This window comes from Diuraphis noxia, unplaced genomic scaffold, assembly GCF_037042655.1.
Source record: "Diuraphis noxia isolate RWA-SAM2 unplaced genomic scaffold, SU_Dnox_SAM2 contig0008, whole genome shotgun sequence".
In the NCBI taxonomy this organism is placed as follows: Eukaryota; Metazoa; Arthropoda; class Insecta; order Hemiptera; family Aphididae; genus Diuraphis; species Diuraphis noxia.
The window spans coordinates 4,519,249-4,535,037 of record NW_028301718.1 but is presented as its reverse complement, the minus strand read 5'-3'; the positions used below and the strand labels follow the sequence as shown (position 1 = coordinate 4,535,037).

The 15,789-nt window shown below is 35.0% G+C and overlaps 1 protein-coding gene across 2 annotated transcripts in view; it reads left to right on the top strand.

The window, feature by feature from the left end:
• LOC107161976 (protein outspread-like) overlaps positions 1–15,789 on the top strand; it is a 94,060-nt gene that overhangs the window by 74,103 nt on the left and 4,168 nt on the right. For both annotated transcript variants that reach the window (XM_015508635.2, XM_015508637.2), the window contains exons 6-20: positions 9,468–9,629; positions 9,711–9,848; positions 9,915–10,084; positions 10,181–10,321; positions 10,399–10,560; positions 10,621–10,736; positions 10,802–11,120; positions 11,192–11,445; positions 11,519–11,833; positions 11,910–12,144; positions 12,211–13,938; positions 14,076–14,223; positions 14,318–14,441; positions 14,517–14,669; positions 15,330–15,441. In XM_015508635.2, the coding sequence (XP_015364121.2) occupies positions 9,468–9,629; positions 9,711–9,848; positions 9,915–10,084; positions 10,181–10,321; positions 10,399–10,560; positions 10,621–10,736; positions 10,802–11,120; positions 11,192–11,445; positions 11,519–11,833; positions 11,910–12,144; positions 12,211–13,938; positions 14,076–14,223; positions 14,318–14,441; positions 14,517–14,669; positions 15,330–15,441 (4,277 nt within the window). The remainder of the gene's footprint in view (positions 1–9,467; positions 9,630–9,710; positions 9,849–9,914; positions 10,085–10,180; positions 10,322–10,398; positions 10,561–10,620; positions 10,737–10,801; positions 11,121–11,191; positions 11,446–11,518; positions 11,834–11,909; positions 12,145–12,210; positions 13,939–14,075; positions 14,224–14,317; positions 14,442–14,516; positions 14,670–15,329; positions 15,442–15,789) is intronic.

Genomic DNA, 15,789 nt, shown 5'->3' with positions numbered 1-15,789 from the left:
AGCAACAAAATATCCGTCCTGCAGCTCTTGTCCTTTAGCTCTACATAGAATACATATTATTATCATGTTATAATATTACGTTGCAAATTTTATCCGATGTATATCGTCATTTACGAGTCATATAATAACCCCAAATCTTGATATCGTGTTATTATATGTAAATTTTATATTTTATTGTTTATCACCACCGATGTACTGTGTAAATCTTAATATAAGCATAAAAATATAACGTGCAGAAATACAGTTATATGCACAGTGAAAGAATTATTGCAGGTGGTTGCGCAGACACCATATAGGTACAATACGTCACAATAATTATATGTCCAATTCCACTGTATTTAATGACCTACTCGGCACCCGCGCACCGTCGCTATCATTTCGTGAAAAAAAAAAAACATTAACTTTTAAACGAAATTCTAATATAATATACTGATAAGTTGTATGATGATGGATTTGCGTATTGCGATGGCGTTTGTCTATTTATATATTATGTTTATGTAGCTACCTAATCCAAAAAGCGACCGGAAACGCCATAGAATGGGAATGTTTTAATTTTTTATTATTATATTACCTTCTGATTCTTCCAGTCATGTGTGTGTGTGTGTGTTGATTGTTGATATACATATGTCATGTGACGCAGTGCGAGCGGCAGACGAAGATGGTTTTTCGATTTGTTCTACGTACTTTGTTGTGCGTTTTTTTCTCCTGCAGCAGACAGTGTATGATATGATTTATTGAGTCCTACAGAGATTTAGCGAATGATGACCTGCACCGGAGCGAAACGCCCTTCAACACGACGAAACAGCTAAACGCGGTTGGCATACATCCGACAATCGTACAACTGTATATTATAATATTTATAATGTTATTATAAACGATATATAGGTAGTTATAAATCCCGTCGCATTATATATTATTGTTTAGTATAATATGATCGACGATTCTACATTTTACGTATTTCTGCAGAGCTGCAGACAGCCGCGGCAACGATGTTAATAACTCGGAAATCTTCACCCACCGCTCAATGACGGCGATCGGCACGCTATTATGTATTTATGAATATAATATAAACAAATATGTATATCGAAAGACTTCAACAAGACGTACGACAATATTATATTAAGTAGTAGTGGCTATATATATATATATATACCCGAAAAAAATTTGAAAAAAATTGTCATTACCTTATATATTATGTATATTATGTATGCGATATTGTCGAATTAGTGGCCGAGGAAATGACTGCCCGTGGAACACACACACTCGACAGGCGAACAGAAGCAGCAGCAGCATATATGTATCATTGTAATACGCGATGATGTTGACTCAAGCAGGTGAAAAAATGAAATCGCGAGAAGTGCCTTCTCATCCATCAACCGTATGGAAACCGAATATAAACGGCATCGTCGATCTCGTTCGCCGACACGGTAAAAATACATATATGTAACGTATTATGTATGATAACGATGGCGGTTTTGGGCTGCGGGCTGCGTGATATCGATCGATCATATTTACGATGTTATAGCCAAGCCGTATATATTATGCGTTCAATCGAAATTAAAAGCTGAACGCGAAGAACGAGTCAGTTCCGGTTTTCCGGAAGTATGTTACTTCATCGCTTATCATTACTGCTGCCCGCAAGTTCATTTCTTACATTATATAATAATATACAAACTCATATTATATATACTTACGCAGGTACCTTCTACATAAACAACGATATTTATTATTATAACCACTAACCACTGCAATCTAGATTTATTCGCGGGCGTCATGACGATATTTTTTTACGACACAATAAAGGTATGGGTAGGTACAACATAGAAGTCGTTGCAGCGGGTAATGGTGGTGCGCTTTCCATGTTTTGTCGAAACTTGTATTTTAACGATAATACAAAAATAATTACTAGACAAATAATAATTGAAAAGACACGTTAAGTGCTTCATTTTTTATACCTATCATTATATGCATTGAGTAACGGACATAATTATTCTCATTCGATTCGGCTTTAAATATATATCGTCGTTGTTTTGAAATCACTTTATTATGTTCACAACAATAATTACACGCTGGACATTTTTAATCTTATTTATGTATATATAGCTACATAATAGTGTAATACTATATATTATCGACGTGTTTACTCAGTAGGTACCTACGTTAATTTTTCATCTACCTATATACCATATACCTACTATAATATTTTATTGTACCTATACATGTATAGAAAATAATAACAGAATAATAATAATAGATCGTTCGCATATTATAACACTTGAAAACGTATAGGTTTGGTCGTCGAAAAAGCTAAATACTTTGGTGTAACATAATATTATGTACCTATGTATGATATTGCAACAAAATAAAAAAAACTGCTACTCCTGCAGAGCATCATTTGAAAGACTTGTAATCTCCGTTTGAACATGTTTTTGCTCATACCAATATAACAGCTGCTATGCGACGTATGGTGGTCATCGTCTGCGTTTTTATTTTACGGAAAAATTTCTCACACGAACTATAATTCGATAAACGTTCTAAATCCGTCCGTCAATCGCCGCAGTTTCAGAGCCCTTTCACCGTCTCAACTCGGACCGCTGATGGAAAATTAACTCAAACACTAAAGCTGCAGTGTATACATAATAGTTAAACATACCTAATATGCATCTCCAAACAAGAAATTGTTGCAATCTTGCCTGCAATAGTCACACGTGTAAATATTGTAAATTATTTTGCGTACAAGTTGGGCTACCGTAGTGTTTTATCTTCCAGTTTTTACTCGTTATGATGTGTATTATTCCTGTCGCGGAAAAACAGGCGAGTGAACTTGTAGTCTTTGTATTACAGATCGTAATCACTATATATATATATTATATATATATAGTATATACTGTATATATATATATATATATATATAGTATATACTGTAATTTTCTCTGCAAATTCGTGTAAATACAATTATTTGCATTTTTTATGTGATCATACAATTATCCGAATTCGATTGATTTCCTGATGAGAAATTCCGCCGTATACCTGAGTTAATAATGATGAAGTCCTACAGTATAGTTTAGTGTTGACCGGACGTCCGGATAGATCGAGTCTACATATATAGTTATTAGAAAAACGTGAAGAAACCTAATGAATCGATGGAAAATGCGGTGAAAATCTGATGGTAGACTTATCGAAAATCACTGTGATGCGTAATATATCATATCTATTATTTATACTCGTATATAATATATAGGCTGTGAATATTATAATATATCGTATCCGCTATTTAATGGCATGAGCGTTTGTACTTATATCTACTCGGCTAGACATGTGTATAATAGTCCGCGGGGTGCGTTTTTCCCGCGATCGTCGCTTATTCGTTTTCGCTGGCACACGCTATCGACCAAAATGGGACCGTGCGAGAGAGAAAGTATAGGTTATATATATATATGTACCTATATACATCTATACAGCACACGCCTATAGACATAACCCGATGGAGATAAGGACCACTGATGCAGTCTCTGACCCGTTGACACACACACACACACACACACACACACACACTCGCGATGATAATACTTCTATATCGCGTATTATAGATTTACGGGCCCGCCACTTCGTATAGACTTCGTCGGCGGTGCGCTTATATCCGCTGTCTGCAGAGTATATCCGCACACATGCATGCGTGTGTATATATTATAGGCCACGGGTACCTATAGCCATATATCGCCCGTATATTATTATTATCATTATATATACATGTGCTTAGAAAGTTGTTTTACAAATATTGTTTTCTCATGTTCCGCTGCCACTATATATATAATAATATCCCCTTCCGTTCGCCGTCGTCTTCTCCGTTCTTCTTCCTGCCGCAACAGCCCAATAGTTGGACGCGCGGCATGGTTGCACGCCAGAGAAAGTGAATAATATTTGTAAACACAAGCACACACACGCTTTTTGCTATAAGTATATATGCCAATATATGTATTATATTTTACTCGCGCGCTCACATATATACGACGATGAGCTTCTAATCGCAACTGGGCGGCGGACTATTGTATCGCGTATAGGTTATGTTAACGGTAAAATCCAAACGATCAGTCGCCGTCGCGTTCAATACACAATACATATATATATATATTGTACATATTTAGCGTCGTATCGTTTCCCGTAATGATTTTTTTTTATTATATCGTTATCATCGGCTATCATGACTTACGTGTATTTATTATTTGAGGAAACTCAATTCCGGTTTGATATTTATATATTATAATACATAGATAGATAGATATAGGTACATAGAATCATATTATACAGCTGTCGAGATTTTTGTTGGCACGAGAAACACGACGAGTATACCGTGAAATATGCGCTGGCGGACCGTCATCGTCGTATTATTATTATTGTGGCTCGGAGATATTATGCGCGGCAAGCGTTTAAGTCTCTTTTGACAATAATACAATATCATATACTGCACACGTTCACTATAATTATACTGTTCGTCACTACGATGTATTGTTATCGGAAACGTCGTCCGGTTTCTATATAATATATAAAATATATTATTATACTGTTTATAGTGTTCACACGTCCACAAATATACGCACACGTATCATGTGCCGCGTATTTGGTAGTGCGTATGTACAGACACGGTTGAAGGATTATTAACAGTTTAGTTTTTCTCGTTTGTTAAAATACTCGGGCCACAGGTCTTATGAAAGACTACTACTTATATTATATTATTATATTATGAATGTCTCGTTAAGGTACAGCAGCTGCTTATAACGTGAAGGTACTCTATAGCAGTCGTAAAAATGTATTTTGTCATAATTTTGAAACGTTGCTTGAAAACAACAATTAGGCGCGTCCCATTATTATTATGCTACATATATATAATAGATGTGGTAAGCGCGCTCTACGTTCGATCCAGACTCCACACGACGGGAAGGTACGATAATAGGAGTATAATAAATTGAGGTATTTGTGATCTTGCAGCAGAGCAGAAAACAAAAACTAATGTATATAGTATTATGTCGGGATGACTGAATGTAAACCTACTTAATAATATTTTAGACTTTAGTGTATATGCGTAGGGTATATAGATACGATGGGTGTCCGGGAAAATCTTAAAAATATTATTCCGACGTTACACGCACCTATATATATATATATATATATATATATATATATATATATATGTTTTGTGGATATCGATACGCGTGACGACTGGTTACAATCATAATATAAATATATAATAGGCATAATATCATCGCCATATCAGCTATATTATATTTTAAGACTGGAAACGGTCGTCGCAGTCCGCCGTGTTGATCATTATATATGTGTCGCCTTGAAATCCGATATTGGTATACGGTGCGCGCCTATATCGTTTTCGTCTTCAGATTTTTATCCGATGAAACAGCATGTTTGTAAACCACCAATTGATGCAATTGATCCTCCATATTGTACCTAATATATGTTATGCTGATAATATATTCTACACGATATTGTGTCAATCGAAGATTTCGATGATATGTATTAATGATTATTATTGTGCATTAATACAACATGTATATTATTATTATTCGATTTGGTTTTTTTATTTCTATCGATGATTGTAATGGTCAATGGCATTTCCTGTGGTCGACACAGTTATCAATATGCGCGCAATGCGTATAATCACTTCTATGATCGCCTAAAAAATAGCTAGGTCCGTTCGGTCGTAAAATATAATATATATTTTTGGACACATGACAGCGGGAACGAACAATATTTTATTCGACGTGCGTAATACGGTACATTTAACGTGAAATAAATTAACGGACTACCGCGTGTGCACATATAATATATATATATATAAGCACGTATACGGAGCCCCCGTTCGCGAAATACAAATCTGTTTATGTATTATTATATACAGAGTGAGAGAGAAAAACGCTCTTCGCCCGCACGCGCCGTCTCTGCTGCTGCTGGATGACCGCGGCGGTCGCCTCGAGTCCTAGCTCGTACTTATATATACATAATATTATACACCCATAGTATTATACACGTACGACGCGATTGCCAAACGGAAAATCGGAATGCGATCTGAATTATAAAAATAAAACAAAAATTACGTATAAAAAAGTAGGTAAGAAAAAAACACGTTTCGCCCAGTTGGCTACTCCAAACCGCCGACTATAATATTATAAGACGACGACGACAACGACGAGTGTGATTACGAAAGATGAAAACCAACGGTTTATTATTATTATTTTCGTGTCCTGTAATAAACCGTGCACGCGTTAAGTATGTATAAAAATAAAAATAAAAATTACGAAAAAATCACATAATATCGCTGATAAAGAATAGCATGGCCCGAGGCCGGAGGCAGCTCTATTTGTCTTTTATTACAGGTCGTTGCACATTGTGTACGCATGTACATAGTTTCTTTATGTATGTTGTATTCTCTTCTCAGATTGGACTATCAGATAATGAGAATTGTATTACTATACGGTCGGTATGTGTTTTCATATGTATATAACGGCACAGACCCGATGTCTTACCTGATTTTCCGAGTCGCAATTAATATCGCTAATAAAATACATCATTATATTCTGTGCATGAAAGCGTTTCCAAAACTTTTCCTGTACCGAAATTTCGATAATAAGGTATAAATTAATCATTGCGGGTGACCTCCATATAGTCAAAAAATTAAAAACATTATAAAAGCACATATAGGTATATAGGGAAATGTGTAAATAGTTTTACAATCGTAACTAAATCAACACTGCAGCTTTATGAAAATTATTTAAATCTTAAACATTGGATAAAATATTGTTAAATCTTATATTCTTAAATAATTGTAAGACTAGCTATCATAGCAGTTTATATACTAAAAGCTAATAAAAAAAAAATTGTTAAATACGCACCAAACAAGACACGATGAGGGCCAATACAAGGCACAATACTCGAGGACCTCGGATTAGGAAATCCTGGTCTTCTATATTATATAGGTAAAACTGTAAAAATGTTATGTTTTAAGTTGTTTCTGTATAATGCTGTTTCGATATATTTAATTTTTTTATCAACGTACCATATTCTGTGACATTTTATGAGCTTTCGTGCGGTCCCAACATAAAACATAATTGTAATTCGAAGTTAGAGATTAGTGGCGCGCCAAGCTCTAAAAAAGTATTATTGTCAAATTTATTTTCTAAAGGTACCACCCACTAAAAATATTCAAACCAAGGTTATTATTACACTATAGCTATTATATTACTTTATATGATACTATCTACGTTATAGTCTTAAGGTCCTACGACCATTATTATAGGGGCTAAGCTCCTAGGACCACCCACCGGCCACCCCATCATTTAAGCTATTGTTTTAACAACACTTGTGGGGGGGGGGGGGGTCGGCGCCACTGTCAAGGATTCGATAAGTTACGGTGGTCCGCTCTCGCGGGGAGGTGCATTACTGCAGCAGACCTCCACGCTGTTGCAGTAGTCAAAGTTTCGTATTGCGCACGACACGATCATAAAATTAATATTTATCATCGTATAAAATATTATTATTATGTATGTGTATAGGTACACGATATCGCGTTACGATAATATAATATTATAATAACGATAGCAACAATATCGATCGGATGTCCATATTTAAACCATAGACATATTTAAACAATGTTGTTTATATATGTCTATGATTTAAACGAATAATAATCATCCCGTCGCAATAACTCCCGCGTAATATAGATAAAAATGTTCACCGTATGTTTATAATATTTGTAGCGGTTAAAGTAATAAATAATAATATTAAAATCGTCTTGCGCGCACTTATAGGCGTGACAATAAATCACGACAGGTACGCATAGAAAGTTAACGGAGGACATCGAAGAATTTAATATAAAATTAAAGTCCCGTGAATTCGCACGCGCACTGCAGAACGTCCGAAATCAATTATTATAATATTATTTACGCGCTCGATCTCAAAGCTCAATAATATGATCCTAGCAATTCAATAAGCACATAATGCAGAACATCATGTTCTTCCATTATATCGTACCTATACACGACGAAATGTCCGCACGAGCTCCAAAAACACCGCCTCGCCTCGTCTTAATAATAATAACAATAATATTATTGTTTCGCGACTGTTATTCCGTGGACGGTCTTAAAATTATAATATTATAATAATATCTACCAGGGCAAGTAAATCGTGCTCGCTTAGGTCCGAGACGGTTGGTTTTTTATTTTTATTACCCTAGGATAATTGTTGTTGCCGTGTGTTCCCCGGCGCGTGGTTTATTGTCAAACTTTCCATTGTGTCTTGAAACCAGTTTTTCTCGTCCATGTTCACTATTATCACATATGGTTTTATTTCGGAACATCGTCGTTTGTCGTAAAAACCGTTTCACAACGTGCATATAATATGTACACCTACCCATATAATAATGCTCGGCACGCGCAGCAATTGTGCGTTGTGTGTAAAAACTTTTCGCCTTAGGTGCACGCGTACCAAATCGTTAAGCGTCCGATACGGCTGTGCGGTGTTACCCATTTTCAAAAACGCAATAGGTGTACCGAATTCTTATCGTAAGTGCGCGCATGAGTGTGTGCGTGTGTAGATTAAAATATTGTAAAGGTGGTGTTATGTGTTATGAACCTTTAGGTCATAATATAATATGTTATGTGTCTATAGGTATATATATATATACCAGAAAACTCGCACAGGCATTAAATTATGTATAAATATACAAGCATACTGTCGATGCTGTGTGTATATGTATAATTATAATATAGGTAGGCACTATAATATATTTAAATATGAATACGAATTTATTCATAACAGACGGTCCGGCGGTTGCTCTGTATACACAATTCTTAGCATACAAATAGCGTTCGGACCAGCTTCGATGCGTATTATTATAATATGGTAATTTTTAATACGCATTATATTATTATATAGGTATAGGTGGTTCCTATATAATGCGTACACGCGTTATTATATTCTGCCTTCGATTGTATTAGTCAACAATTATTGTCGATTACTTAAAAGTTAATGTAAAGAAAAAAGGAACGGTCTTCAATAACGGCGTACATAAAAGTATAAAACGAATTAATAAACTGCAGGTCGATCCGTTAAACGTTCGTATGTTTTACCTTAGAGATAAAAATTATTACACATACACGCGATAATATTATGTATGCAATCCTGTTATCACGGTAGTGGTAATAATAAAATAAAATGCATTTAGAAATTTACCAACGTAAACAGGCAAACAGCTATATAGTGTCAGTATACTATAATATTTATGTCTAAGTGCCATGTTCGATTATAATAATATAATATAATGTTAAATGTTAAATGTTGTTTAAAAAATCGGTCATTGATCTATAATTCATATTCCTTTCGCGAAGCCGTTATATTATTAGGTACCTACCTTATATTCTTTCATGAACAATATACTGATTTTTCTTATTTTTTATTAGCCACTACCAATTCGACGAGTACAAATTTGACTAGTCATCAGCAACAAACGACGGGATGGACGACTTTGGCACCAAGTGTACCCGATCGAGACCAAAGATCGCGTTCATCAACAGCTCCCGTTATCGTGGCCACAGTCCCTACAAACAAAACAGATCGAAAAAGTAAAAATAATTTTTGATTAACTCTTGCAGAATTATAATATTATATTATATATCATACTAATACTACATTGTTGTTTACAGTTTATTCGAATTCACCACCTACTCGGGAAAAAGTTCGGACGGATGATAATGTACGACTTAGATCCACTGAACAACATCGGTCGAATTCCAGTTTGTCTCAGACATCTTCTTCCGGGTGGGATCAGACCGATTCAACAGGCAAGTGAAATCGAAAATTGGGTTATTAAAATTGAAAAAGTATTTTTAATTTGATCGTAATTTCAGATTGCGTTACCAGAAGATTGCTGATCGAAGAATACGAAAGTGAATGTAAGTTAAAAGAAATCGCTGATTCTATCACTCGGTTACATCCTCGCAATATAAGTAATGGGATATTATCTAAACCTAGAAATGTGGAGCCTACGAGGGATTCAGACGTTACCAATCAAAAACAGGTATATTTTGTAATCCATCTATTCGATCATATTTTAAACTTTTATAATGAAATAATATAAGTATCGAAATATGAAAAAATCAAATGTTGTTTATAGGTACGTGGAGATCCGGACGGGTGTGGGCTGGATTTGTCTTTACGGTACTCGCCTAGTTCAGAACTTAGAGTTGATTTACCGACCGAAGATTTAATGAATATAAAGAAAGGCTGGCTTATGAAACAAGGAAGCACATCAGATGTAAGTTGTAAATATTAATTTTTAAGGGAAAAAACCCAATTTGAATAGGCAATAATTAAAATATAATATGTACCTAGGAATGGAATAAGCATTGGTTTGTACTAAGGGGTTCTGCGTTATTATTTTACCGCGACCCGACGGCTGAAGATCAAGGCATCTTAGACGGTGTAGTCGATTTAAGTTGCGTTACTACTGTTAGTGAAGTACAAGTAAACAGGAATTACGGGTTTCAAACAATCGTAAGTAATCTTATTAATCACTTATAAATTTTAAGTTGCTAAGTGACACTCTGTTTGCAGTCTTGGGATGATAAAAAAGTTATACTATCAGCAATAACGTCTGGAATACGAACTAATTGGGTATCGGCCATAAGGAGATCCGCTGGGCTTACCGAAGAAAATATGACCAAACCTTCGTAAATATATTTTATTTTTCATCTGTTTTGTACTATATTAAGTTATATCATGTTTTTGTTTTTAGTTTGGATGGTACATTGTCTTCTTCGAGGTCGATTGTTTTTTCTTCGGATGACGAGTATAGAACAGCTTCTGAATGTGGAAGACGCGAAAGTAGTGATTGGGGTGATACTTTACCGCCATCACCTCCTCTGAACCGAACACCAATATCTAAAGTTAAAGAACGAGCGAGAGGTGGACCTAGGAGTAGAATATTTACCGGGGGATCTTTAGCAGCTAAACGTTCAAAATCTTCTCCTCCCGTGTCCCCAAGAAGTATATCTGAAAGTTCAAAGTCCGAAGAATTGTTGTTATCATCGTGTGCAGAATCTGATGATACTAAGGTAAATCGGAATTGATTAAAAATAATTTAACACGCTGTATTTTTAATAACTACTTTTGTTCAAATTTTTAGAGTGATCGAAGTTCGTTAGTGGGGCGAGTAGGAAAACAAACAGATGACCTAATAGATGTGAAAAAACAACTAACTAGTGTATTGTGTCAGTTGAGTAATGCTGAGCAAGAGTTGATAAGACTGCGACAACGCAAACATGATGTATTAGCGTTACAAAAGCAAATAGAAACTATGGGGACGTCTTTGAAAATGGCCGAGGAGATGATAAAACAAAAATCTGACCAATTGTTGGAATTCGATTCAATGAAAAAAAGGTAAATCTTCAATTTTGAAATATATGCAATATTTTGAAAACTTTATAATACTAATATTATTGTATATTAATAGTTACAGGGATGAAAAGAAAAACTGGGAAACGACTTTATGTTCAGTACAAAATGAGTCGGAAAAACACCTCGACGAATTGGAAAGAACTAGAGAACAAGTTTCTAGACTAAGAGGCACTCTAGCTGATGTATCCGATCGATTAGCCAGAGGCATCGAAGAAAACGAATCTCTTTACAGGAGGGTTCGTGAACTAGAAGGTCGGTCAGTGCCAATAAATGCATCTATTCGGGATAGCCGAGCTAGGAGCTTAGATTCACTAAGTGATTTGACTAATATTGATTTAGACTTGGATACTGAAAACATGGATAAAGAAAGGTTAATATTTTTTTTTTTTAAATAAATAATATCTTTTTCTCTAATTATATGGAGAACTATGTATTTTTTTTATTAGGATTATTGAAGAATATGAAGATCTACGCTGTAGATTTGAAAAAGCTGTTCAAGAAATAAGAGCAATGAAACGGGAACTTAGAGAATCAAACATTCAAACTGATTGTTTAGAGTTGGAGTTGATTAATGCCAGACAAGATTTACAGATTAGGCAGCAAACGTACGAGGCTCAATCGTCTATGATGGCAGCTAGGATTCAAGATCTAACTACAAAACTTACTGCAGCTGATAAACAAGTAAAATAAAAACTATTAATTAATAATATGCGATGAATTAAAACTATTCCTGTCTTGATTTTACAGATTCGTTTGTTAAAACAAAAACTTACAAAGTCGGAGGGGCGAGAGAAACGTCGTTCTTTGTCGCTCAAAGGACGTGAATCGTTTACTATATGCAAAGAGTTAGAAGAGAAACTAGTGGATTTGGAAAAGAAAATCAGTAAACTCGACGTAACTAATGGTAATGCAATAGAAAAATCTGATTCCAAGGATACGGGATGTCGAGCCAGCACAGTTGCGTCTAGACTGCGTCGAAAATCATTAGATAGCGCAACGAGTAGTGAACCTATGAAAGTGCTTATTAGAATGACTTCTTTAGAAAATAGAGTCGCCGAAATGCAAAAGGCTAATCCAGATACCATGAATATTATAGTAGAAGATGGTATCGATACCAAAGAAGTAGAAATCTGTAAGATCGAAAGCGCTTGGCGTGCGAAAATGAGCGAGATCGCGTCCAAAAGAAGAAAACTTCTAAACGAAGGACGTTTGGACGATGAAGCAAAAACAACATTATTAGCTGAAAAAGTTGCGACCGAATCGGTTTTTTTAAATAAATTAAAACAATTGATTAAAAATGACATAGCAGTAGAGACAACAAACCGAATTAAAAACCGACTCGACTCTAATATTGAACTATTCGCGGAGGTTGATAAAATAATTGGGATAAAAAATAACACCGAAAAAAGAGTAAAAGAATTTTTGGACAATCGAATGAGTGTAATACAAAAATACAAATGGGATGTTGATGAAGTAAAAACCATCGCGTATGACTGTTTAGAGAACATTGTTACGGACACCGAGATGCACATGGCATTAGACTACTATTTTAAAACTCAAGATCTATCTGATAAGGGTAGCGTCATGCTCATCCAATGTGTAATGAATAGAGGGAAATTAGAAACGTGGTTGAATGAGGTTCGAAATTCGGTCGAAATAAAAATTGACGAAGTTTTACAGAATTTACCGACCAAGGCAAGACGTTCAGAGGAAAAAAATTGCTTGGAAGAGTATTTCGAAGTGGCAGTGCTTCATTGTATGTTAGAGTCTGGTCTAAACCTAGTGGAGAAAACTCCAAAATGTAAGACAGACATGGATGAAGACGAAGCTCTGTCTGAATGCCAATATCTAGCGGCCAAAATGTGCCAATGTTTACCTCCAGTAGACGATAAGCGAATGTTGCACGACAGTCTGGGAGAAGTTGAAACCGAAGTGATGGCTTTACGGTCATGTATGGAAGAGATAATCGATAAGCGGCAGTTGAATGGACCTGTGTCTGACCCACAACCATTACGCAATGAAAACAAGACCACTTCTTGGATAGAAGATGTGTGTAACAAATGTCACGACTTGCGCATGCAAATAGCCTCATTACAAATGTATCTAGCGCAGTGCCAGGAATGCCAGAGATGTGTTTATCTACAAGAAAAAATCAAGGGATACGAACAGGAACGCGATGTCGAACTGGAGGCCGTTAATAAGCAACACCAAATGGATGTAGCTGAGTTAAAGAATCGCTTGGAGGAGGAAAAACAAAAATTATCTGCCGTAAACGACCAAGAACAAAATTTACTCAAAGACCGAATAAGAAAATTAGAAAAACGCCTGAGCGCACTAGACTCTGAATACAGCCAACAAATGGACAATTTAAGATTATCCTATCAAATTTCTTTGGCTTCAAATGATTCATCCAACAGCATTATGACAGAAGAATCAACCAAGCTGAGGTATCAAACGGAAATTGAACATTTAAGGGTAAGAAAAAAATAACAACAAAAAAACTTAGAAAATTAAATATCCGTATTTATTTACGACACGCATAATTTTAAATTGTAAATTAAAATCGTTAAATTTTATTAATTTATTTTAAATCACTCATAACTGTGTCTTAGGCATTATGCGAAAAAGGTTTGTTAGCAATGGAGAATTCACATAGACGTATTATCGTTGAATTGGAGGAAAAACACCGCCAGGAGACCGAATCGTTAAAACTGGAAAAGGAACAAGCGCTTGCTGAGGAAACACACGCGACTCTAGCCGGTGAGTAGCGTTTATTATGCATTTATGCAATGGGCAACCACAGTGGTTATTAGTAAAACTATTATAATATTGCAATGTTATTATTTAATTGTAGCGTTGGATGCGATGAGAAAAGCCCACGAAGCTGAAGTGCAAAAGGAAGTGACCAAGTTCAAGACTGAATTTTTGAAAAAGATCCAATCCAATCACGACATCGGTGCTCTGCATAAAGAACATGAGTGCGTCGTCGGAGAACACAAACACTGGCTGAGGGAAAAATTGTGGTACTAATGACTGGGCTTTTTGAATTTCAGAGCCGAAATGGAAGAAATAAAAAAAGAAATTCTCTCGTTATCCGAAAAATACTCAATCAAGTGCGTCGAATCGGCGAACCTGGAAGAAGAACTAAAATCGGCCAACTCGCAACTGGCACAAGCCCAGCAGCAGATCATACAGTTGGATTCCAGGTAAGTGCCTCTCGTCAAATCCTTTAGAACGTTCCGGCCAAAGTTTTACTTTATTCGAAAACTAATCATTACTTATATACAGGGTGTCTCACAATGATCTGACATATGGAATAACTTTTATTATATTCAATATTTAAAAATTGTTTTTTCTATTTTAATTCATTGCCTCTTGTACTACATTTTTAGTATAATTTCTTAAATTTTTATTTTTTATTAGTAAAAATTAAAAACTTAAAATTTGATAAACAATTTTTGTGATAAATTCAAAATAGTCTATTTTGTGAATATGATTATGAGAAAAATTTGATGGTAAAAAAATTATCAAGTAGTTTATTTGTTAGAATTTTTTTAAAATTCAACATTTTTTTGGTTAAATTAATTTGGAAAGTAATAACTTTTTTAAAAATATGATTTTTGAGAATTTGCTAATATGAGTATATTTCTTAAATTATTTACTTATCATATAATATTAAAAAAATTTATCATACGTTTAATTAGCATATTTTTTCGGATCTTTCTGAGACATTGTATATACCTCCCTTGCCTTTTCGCACCGACCAAATCGTTCCCATAAGTTCCTTGCCCAAATTTATCTTAAAATATTACATACCATAATATAGTCTAACGTCGTATTTTTCTCGTTGAACGCTCGTCATTTAGGAACAAGCAACTCCGAGCACATTTAGTATCCGAGGGGACCAACGATAACATATCATCAGACTTCGAAATCACGACAGACGCCGAACTAGGCCGATTGAAGCAAGACATACTGGTAAGTGGGAATCAAGCATGATCACATTGTTTATAATATTATAGTAGTGCGCTATTGCATGACACCTGTTATTCGCTGATTTTACACCGTAGACAAAGTTCTTGTATAATAGTAGTTGTAGTAGTAATATAGTAAGGTAATGGTAGTTGGAGTTGTATAATAAAGGTGACATTTAAACATTTTTTCATACTTGTCGAAACGAACGGAATGCTAAAAATTGAATGCAAACCGCTTGCAATACACGTATTAAAATTTATAATTCGTTGCAAGTACCTACAATCTACATGCAATATTTTTTTGACATATTTAAATAAAAAATTTAATTAAATATTTCAATATTAGTTTCCA